Source organism: Notolepis coatsorum, assembly GCF_963971535.1.
Source record: "Notolepis coatsorum genome assembly, chromosome: 6".
NCBI classification, from domain to species: domain Eukaryota; kingdom Metazoa; phylum Chordata; class Actinopteri; order Aulopiformes; family Paralepididae; genus Notolepis; species Notolepis coatsorum.
In genome coordinates, this window is record NC_140170.1 from 185,026,363 (window position 1) to 185,036,260 (window position 9,898).

General features: G+C 44.3%; 1 protein-coding gene across 1 annotated transcript in view; it reads left to right on the forward strand.

Moving 5' to 3' along the window:
* The window catches only part of slc6a11b (solute carrier family 6 member 11b), a gene marked incomplete at both ends in the record, with an annotated part of 40,624 nt that extends 30,927 nt beyond the window's left edge, over window positions 1–9,697 (forward strand). The window contains 2 exons of the mRNA XM_084315959.1: window positions 8,571–8,705; window positions 9,686–9,697. Of these exons, the coding sequence (XP_084172085.1) occupies window positions 8,571–8,705; window positions 9,686–9,697 (147 nt within the window). The remainder of the gene's footprint in view (window positions 1–8,570; window positions 8,706–9,685) is intronic.
* Between the last annotated feature and the right edge of the window lie 201 nt (window positions 9,698–9,898).

The following is a 9,898-nucleotide window of genomic DNA, read 5'->3' on the forward strand; positions in this document are numbered from 1 at the left end:
GGGGGATTTGGCCCGATCCATAGATGTGTGACTTGGCCATAATAAGGTAATTTATAGGCAGGATAGTCCGGATGGCAAAATTGTATCTACAAAAACAACTGTAAATCATCTCAAGTTCAAGTTTCAAGTTTCTTTAATAGTTGTCATACAGAAGTACAGAATACTAAGTATGAAATAGAATAACATAGTATAGCATGTAAATTAGAAGTAAAAAAATGAGGTCACAGTGTTCAGTATAGACATATGTACAATGTTCGATGCAGAATAGACGTAACTGAGTTACCATATAATATACAATACTATGCGGTGTTCTAATATACAATACTATATAGTGCAAGGCAGAAATGGGATGAGGTGCAATTTAGGTACAATTTACAGTAGGTGTACGAGTTGTAGTGCAAATCCTTTATCAATAAATATAAAGTGTGTTTGTGTGATCTAAAGTGTGGGGAGTGGGTGCTGCAGTGTGTTGTTTGTTTAAGTGAGTGTGTGCGTGTGGGTGTGTGTGCTGTGTGCATTTGATGGTTGTTGCATAGTGTTTATTGTTCGTTTAGCAGCCTGATGGCCTGGGGATAGAAGCTTCTTCTGAGTCTTTCTGTGCTCGCCTTAAGACTCCGGTATCACTTGCTTGACCGCAGCAGTTCAAAGAGGCAGTTGTTCGGGTGGCTCGAGTCCTTAATAATTCTCTTAGCCTTCCCCCTGCACCGCTTGTTGTAAATGTTCTGGAGGGTGGGAAGCCCCCCTCCAATTGTGCGTTCGGCTGAACGTGTCACTCTTTGTAGTCTGCTTCGGTCTTGTGCAGTGCTATTCCTAAACCAGGAGGTGATGTTGCCAGTCAGGATGCTCTCTATTGTACATGAGTAGAAGTTCCTAAGGATCTTGTGACTGACTTGGAACTTCCTTAGGCGCCTGAGGAAGTAGAGGCGTTGTCGTGCCTTCTTCACAACACTGTCAATGTGTGTGGTCCATGTCAAATCCTCGGATATGTGGGCTCCGAGGTACTTGAAACTGTTCACTCTCTCAACCGGTGCCCCGTCGATGCTGAGGGGGCTGTAGTCCTTGACCCCCGACCTCCTGAAGTCCACAATCATCTCTTTTGTTTTGCTGACGTTCAGGGAGAGGCAGTTCTCCTGACACCACTGTGACAGATTCTCTACCTCTTCCAGGTAGGCCCTCTCGTCGTTGGCAGAGATCAGGCCCACCACTACTGTGTCATCAGCAAATTTGATGATTGTGTTGTTGTTCCGCTGTGCTACGCAGTCATGTGTGTACAGGGAGTAGAGGAGGGGGCTCAGAACACAGCCCTGGGGGGCCCCTATGTTGAGCGTGATGGACCTGCTCTTACCACCTGGGGTCTGCCCGTCAGGAAGTCCAAGACCCACTGGCAGAGGTCATAGTTCAAGCCCAGGTCCCTGAGCTTGGCTATGAGTTTGGAGGGGACTATGGGTCCAGTGGGTCTTGGACTTCCTGACTGGCAGACCCCAGGTGGTGAGAGCAGGCAACTGCACCTCCTCATCCATCACCCTCAACATAGGGGCCCCCCAGGGCTGTGTTCTGAGTCCCCTCCTCTACTCCCTGTACACACACGACTGTGTGGCTCAGCGGAGTAGCAATACAATCGTCAAATTTGCTGACGACACAGTGGTGGTGGGCCTGATCTCTGCCAACGACGAGAGGGCCTACCTGGAAGAGGTCAAGGTCCTGGCGGGATGGTGCCAGGAAAACAGCCTCTCCCTGAACGTCAGCAAAACAAAGGAGATGATTGTGGACTTCAGGAGGTCGGGGGTCAAGGACTACAGCCCCCTCAGCATCGACGGGGCACCGGTTGAGAGAGTCAACAGCTTCAAGTACCTCGGAGCCCACATATCCGAGGACTTGAAATGGACCATACACATTAACAGTGTGGTGAAGAAGGCACGACAACGCCTCTACTTCCTCAGGCGCCTAAGGAAGTTCCAAGTCAGCCAGAAGATCCTTAAGAACTTCTACTCATGTACAATAGAGAGCATCTTGACCGGCAACATCACCTCCTGGTTTGGGAATAGCACTGCAAAAGACCAAAGCAGACTACAAAGAGTGACACGTTCAGCCGAACGCACAATCGGAGGGGGGCTCCCCACCCTCCAGAACATTTACTACAAGCGTTGCAAGGGGAAGGCTAAGAGAATTATTAAGGACTCGAGCCACCCGAACAACTGCCTCTTTGAACTGCTGCCGTCAGGCAAGCGATACAGGAGTCTCAAGGCGAGCACAGAAAGACTCAGAAGTAGCTTCTATCCCCAGGCCATCAGGCTGCTAAACGAACAATGAATGAACACTACACAACAACAACCACCAAACACACATAGCACACACATCCACATGCACACACTCACTTTAAACAAACACACTGTAGCACCCACTACACACACTTTATAGCACACACCCACTTTAAACAAACACACTGTAGCACCCACTCCCCACACTTTATATTTATGGATGAAGGATTGCACTACAACTCGTACACCTTACTGTAAATTGTACCTAAAATTGTACCTCATCCCATTTCTGCTTTGCACTAGATAGTACTGTACATTAGTACACTGCATAGTTGTGTATTGTATATTATATGGTAACTCAGAACATTGTACATATGTCTATACCGAACAACTGTGACCTCATTTTCTTCTTCTAAATTCATGCTATATTATGTTATTATGTTATTTGATACTATCTTGTCTAGCACAGTCTCTGGAGCGTAACAGTAAGAAGCATTTTGTATGAAAGTATTCTGTACTTCTGTATGACAACTATTAAAGAACTTGAACTTGAACTTGAACTTGAATGCTGAGCTGTAGTCGATGAACAGCATTCTCACATAGTTCCCCTGCCTCTTGTCCAGGTGTGATGCTGCTGTGGGCAGCACATGGGCTATGGCGTCCTCCGTGGACCTGTTGGGGCGATATGCAAATTGCAGAGGGTCCAGGTTGATTAGCCGTACTGTAACGCCACAGCGCCCACAAATCCACCCAGTCCGACACCCTTTACATCCTTTATGCTGCCCATTCAGCCCCCCCCCCCCTCCCCCCAGCACACAGAGCCTCGCTGCACATCTCGAAGCTCTTAGAAACCCCCGGTGGACAAAGAGGCTGTGGCAACATCCATATCCCCCCCCACTGGCCCGCTGGCAGCCAGACAAGGTCCCCGACTGAAGCCAGAACAGAACAGAACAGAACAGAACAGAACGGGACCGGGACCGGGGAGGTAGAGAGAAGAAAGGATGCCTCTTCAAGGAAGAACTCACAGGAGTGACGCTGGCAGTGTGGGAAAGTCTGTTTTCTGTGACGCACCACGTGTGCACGTACACACACACACACACACACACACTATGCATTCACATAAACACAAATACACTAACACACACACACACACACAAGTACATGGTGATGTACACACATGCAAACATAAACTCCTGTTCACACACATGCACACGCACGCGCACACACACTAACAGCAGGGACTCTCCAGTTCCCCAGGTGGCCTTGGGGTCACGCTACTGTACTTGTAGCAGGAGCTTCATGAATGGACCTTTGAAAGGAAGCCTCTGTTTTGCTGGGAGGAGCGGCCCTGCGGCACGTCGTTGGCGCTGTGTGTGAACTCGTTAATCTCAGTCCAGAGCGCGCGGCTCAGTGTAAAACGTGGGCCACAGACAGCGTGTGACTCTGCTTGAAACGCTGGCTATTTTTCCTGGATCTTTTAGGGGATTATTCATGAAGCACAGAACAGGTTTGTCTCAGAGAGAGAGAGAGAGAGAGAGAGAGAGAGAGGTGTGTTTGTCCCACTGCTTGTTGTGTCCTTCTAATTACAGCCATCTGCACAGAAACACTAAACACAGACCAACCAGCGCTGAATAACTATCACGACCAGAGAAACACTAAACACAGAGACAATAGTCTTTCTTTCAGAGACAGAGCGCATTAAAGTTATAACAAAGTTACATCACACCACTGGTCAACTATTACTACTAATACTACTACTACTACTACTACTACTACTACTACTACTACTACTACTACTACTACTACTACTACTACTACTACTACTACTACTACTACTACAACTACTAATAATACTAATACTACTAATACTACTTGTTGTGAAGGATCAGATTAAACCGAATATGTATATTTATTTATATATATATATTTAATTGTATTTGTATATCGTTTGATATCCCCTGTATATTCCTTGTACAATATGCATTGAATATCCCCGTTTCTACTAAACAGCCCATAATAGTTTCATTCTACCATTGGACTAGAACCTGGCGCCAGGTTGCCATACCCCTAGGTTCAAGTTCAATCGTGCCGCCTAACATGTCGAGGCAGCCCCCGGTTCCGCGCAGTAATATGCCGGGCGAAATACGTGTGGTACTATTTGTTCATAGCGCATATATATATGACGCTCGTAAAGTAGAACTTTCTTTTAGTCCAGTTCTTTACCCTCCAACAGAGTGACAGACGCAAAAGCCTCCCCACGAAGCACGTGCGGTGTAGTAGGGCCTACTTGGCCCAGAATAGGCATTGAGATATCGTGTAGATTAATAGTTGAATGGTCATAGTTTGGCACCATACCGTCGAGTTGGACGTATTCTATTAAGCTAATAATAGTCTATTTATGTATGGTGCATCGTTCGGTTCGAGTTCTACAGTTATCAGTACCCCCATCGTTCCTGACGTTATCTGGACGCTTATCCAGGCTGGTCAGACCCCTAGTGGTGATTGCATCCGAGGAGCTCCGGGTCAAGAGCGACTGGACCTGTATATTGGATTACTCTACCCGACGACGGCGAGCCTTCCACGGCTCTTGGATTATGCTTTATGTGCTTTGATTATTCCATGGATAAAGGCCAACACTGTCGAGTGTTGGAATTACCCCCCGGAGAGGACTACAGGTGAGGCGGCGCTCTACACGTGAGGTCGCACCACGTCTCTCCGTTGTGGACCGGCAGATACCGTTCCACAGAGGGTCCAGCTGTGTTCGTCTACGGCCCCAGGTTCTGTGGGCACTGGGTCTAAGACTTTGGATTCTCCCAAGACACCGTCGGCCAGATGGGATACCGCCAGCGACTTCTCTAACCCCCCCCTCCTACTGTCTTACAACCAGCGGGACCCCCCCCCCCCCCTTAGTGTATCCAGCTATAATTATTTAAGTACTATCGCTATCGTTTCCCAAATATTCCAGGTTGTATACTTACTCCCTGCGCAACCAGAGATTGGACATTCAATGTTGATTTACCTACGAATACTCATTTGCCATAAAAGTGCATACTTAACATTTCAAATCATAAATGTAATTAAGTGAATATTGTGTACACCCTTTGCTGTATTAAATATTCGATTTGGTCGATTTGTGTTGGTTCGTTTCATCAGGTGGGAAAGTGTTCATCATACTTATATCTTGTACTGGGTGGCCAGAAGTTAAAGTACATGAGGTAGTGGTATTAAATATCATATCTAACAATACAGTCAGGGAATTGTACCCCTCAGCTACACTACTACTAATACTACTACTACTACTACTACTACTACTACTACTACTACTACTACTACTACTACTACTACTACTACAACTACTAATACTACTAATACTACTAATACTACTACTACTACTACTACTACTACTACTACTACTACTACTACTACTACTAATACTACTACTACTACTACTACTACTACTACTCCTGAAAAGGGGGTCAATGTCAGACTTTGCAATCAAAAGTTAGGGGGCTAATAACCCTTGCCATAATTTCAGTGCGCCCCCTAACTTTTGATTGCAAGGTCTGACATTGACCCCCTTTTCAGGAGTTGACCTAGTGCCCACCAAGGTCATGCATATCAAGTTTGGTCAATGTCAGACCTTGCAATACACTGTAAGGCACTGTAAGGCTACTGTCCTGCCTCACTTCCAGTGATGAAGCTAAGCTATGCTAACGGAGCGTCTATTCCCAAAGCTAAAATGCACGCACAGAGACAAAAAAGGTATGTATCTTCTTGTCTAACTCCAGGGAAGATGTTAAATAAGCTAATTTCCCAAAATGTTGGAGTTCCCCTTTAAGCCGTTTTGAGCCTGGGCTCCAACCACTGTGTGGCCTGGTGGCAACTGCCACATTATTATGCAGCTGAGTCTCTCTGACATCACAGATATGCACATTTTCAGATGACTCAGTTCAGTGAGGGTGAATATTGTGAGAGGAGAATTGGAAGAATGCGCCATTATGAGAATTAGAGACATAGATCCTATTAATATAAGTCCATATAGCTAGGAAACAATGCTAAACACTGAAAAAGGCCATTAAGATATAAGATAGTTCCCCGACTTTTTATGACGATTTGCTCACCGGCACTTTGGCGACCACTAGTGGCTCGGGTGTGCATATTATGTAATACAATATATATATAGAGAATTTAAGGCTTATTTGTTGCCTGTCGATAGCGACAAAATCCGACAAAATCCGTTCAGCAGTTCTCGAGTTACATGCTGGTATTTGAGGCTTGTGCAAAGTACACGGTATTGCGCAAAAATACCACTCCTGACTCTTGGGGCTCTAGTTCCGTCAATCATTTGGCGATCTCGAAAATGATTGTGGGGGGTTGTAGCCAATGAGTGTGGCTTTCCAATGATACCCCATCTGGGGAGGTATAATCTAGGATCTAGGTGAAAAACTAACGAGCAGAAACAGGAAGAGAAAAACAGCCGAATGAATTGAAGTCTATGAGAAAACTGAGTTTTTCATTGTACACAGTTTACCAAAATCACTCCTAATCACTCATTTCTGAATGGATCTTTATGCAATTTGGACATGTACTACATAAGGCTTCAGGCTATGGGTCTGTATGGATTTGTAAGCCTGGGGAAATACTACCTCTGGACTACTAACTACTACAGAAAAACTTGAGTAACAAGTTTTTCTACAACTCAAGTTCAGACCTATGTTACTCTATTTCATTAGCACTAAAAGTGAATGTTCTTCTTCTGGAATCAGAAACTTCAGAATGTCATCTTTCAAAAGAGACCAGGCTCATGCATGTGCTATAAGGATAAAGTATGTTGTTTTGGTTTGCAAAAAAAGTATGCAGTCCTCAAAAACTAAAACTAAAATGGCCAATTTTGGGGGTGCAGGTTAAGAGGTAAAACAAAAAGTTAACTGTATCCTTTGAGTGACATCCTTGAAAAGGAAAATAGTGCTTGGAAAAGTACTTAAAAGTAATTGAATTTTATTTTGCAATGTCTGTGGGAACCCACTACACTACACTACACTACACTACACTACACTACAAAACATGTGGTTGTGTGTGTGTGTGTGTGTGTATATATAATGTATATATATATTGTATACATATATAATGTATTGTATATATATGCAATATGTATATGTATATGGTTGTGTGTGTATGCATGTGTGTGTGTGTGTGTGTAATGTATATGTAAATGTGTGGTTATGTGTGTGTGTGTGTGTGTGTGTGTATATGTACAGACTACAGTATATTTATATGTAAATGTGTGGTTATGTGTGTATGTCGGTGTGTAAATGTGTGAGTGAATGTGTGAGTGAATGGGTAAAATGTGAGTAACAAATTGTAAAGCGCTTTGGATAAAAGCGCTATATAAAAAAGCAGCCATTTACCATTTAAACGTATGGTTGTGTGTATATATATGTATATGTATATGTATATGGAGTTGTTTGTATGTATGTGTGTGTATGTATATGTAAATGTGTGGTTGTGTGTGTGTGTGTGTGTGTGTGTGTGTATATTGTGACGAACCTGATAGGATACAGGCTCGCCACAGTTCAAATACAAACAAATGCGAATGTCCACACAAGAGCAATATCAATACATACTGTACACGTTTTTATTGCATTTAAGTTAGAATCCAGAGGGAAAAAACAATAGAATGGTCGTGATCCGGTCCGGGGGTCAATAAACACAAAGCAGGCTCGCCGACAGAAAAAGGGATTGTTCACAATTCAGGGTAGTCGTCCAGTCCAGGGTCAGTACACAAGGGTGAATCTCAGCCAGTCCAGGGTCCAGTACACAAAGAACACCTATCTCGCTTTCTCCTCACCTTCCACTACCTCTCACCGTCGCAACTCTGAGTCTGAATCTAAATCTCTCTCTCTCTCTCTCTACACCACAACTCCAACTCCTTACTCTGCTCAACTTGAAGCTCTCTATACTAGTGTTAATGTACTGGGTGTGTGTGTACGTGACAAGTGTGTCAACTAATTATGTGCAGGTGTACTCTATCAGTGCTAATCAGCTAGTGTGTGTGTCGGGAGTGTGTGCATGTGAGGTGTGTGTGACTAAATGTTGTGCAGGTGTGTTCTATCAGTACTAATCAGATACCTAAGTGACGGACGTATCTCCCATCCTTCACATATCCAAAGGAGGGATATGTCACAATATGTACAGTATTTGTATATGTATATGTAAATGTGTGGTTATGTGTGCATGTGTGTATACACGTATATGTACAGTATTTGTATATTGTATATGTAAACGTGTGGTTGTGTGTGTGTGTGTTTCCAGGTGGTGTACGTCACAGCTACATTCCCGTATGCGATGCTGCTGGTTCTGCTCATCAGAGGGGTGACGTTACCAGGCGCCTGGGATGGGATCAAGTTCTACCTCTACCCTGACATATCCCGCCTGTCAGACCCGCAGGTGAGACCTGTGACCCCGCCTTCTTAACTCATTCAGCAGCCAGCGATTAGTCTTGGCCTTGCAGTTAACGTGCCAGGTTTCCATTACATATTTTCACTGTGCGTCACTATGTTTGGAGAGCTATATCTATATTCTATATTATAGCTATGGGGACAATACTATGGTCATTTGACAGTGACTTTCTTCCGTCCAAGATGCAAAAAAGAGATAATTTTCCCATGCATACGTTTGCGCGTTATCCCATGGTGAATATAAGTATAATTTCAGAGTGATCCGGGATAATTCCTGGGAAGTGAGTAATAGGGCGCAACATGAATTCTACTATAAGCGTTGGCGTTTCTTGCCTGGACACGCTACTATTTCCAATCAAATGTATATAATAGGTATTATGTTTCATCATAAATACATGAAAGGGAGGGGGGGGGGGGGGGGGGGGGTCGTTTTTTTATGCTTTGATGGCCAGTAACGGCATTCGTGTTGAACACTACAGAAGCCCAGATTGTCCTTACCTGTGGTCGAATATGTGGTCGAAAGAATATTCCAATTGTCTGATCGCGATTTCCAGTATTGGTGTCCATCTGGTCCCGGACATAATTCGGCACAACCTATGGATCGAGTGTGCCAGATGCGTTTCGAAGTGGTCGGATGAAGCGACTTACTCGGCTCCATCTAAATATATATTGCCTGGAGACATTTGAGTGTAACACAGAGTTAGATATAAGGTTTCAAAGGGTGGGCGACACTGCCATCTGGCAGGATGCAGCCGGTATTGCACTTTGGCGATCTCAAAATCCCTTCCTATGGCAACACCGAGGTCAATGGATAAATAATGAATAAAAATTGCAAATAAAAGAAAAAACAACCAAAACCCGACATATCTTCCGTCTGGCGTCCAACGCATGGCGAGTTAACCCGAGATATCTCTGGTCTGGCAATTAAAGAGTTAATTAACCTCTACCCTGACATGTCCCGCCTCTCAGACCCGCAGGTGAGACCTGTGACCCCGCCTTCTTAAAGGCAGAATCCACCCAATTGCAGAGCTCCAATATCTTATTATCATACTATAATATTGTACATGTCTCTCCTTAAGCTGTGTTTATGCAAAAGAGCCTGTCTTGGTTGCACTTTGTCTACATTTCTTTGTTTTGGTATGAACTATTGTATTCTGTGTTTTTTATTCCTGCACACATTAA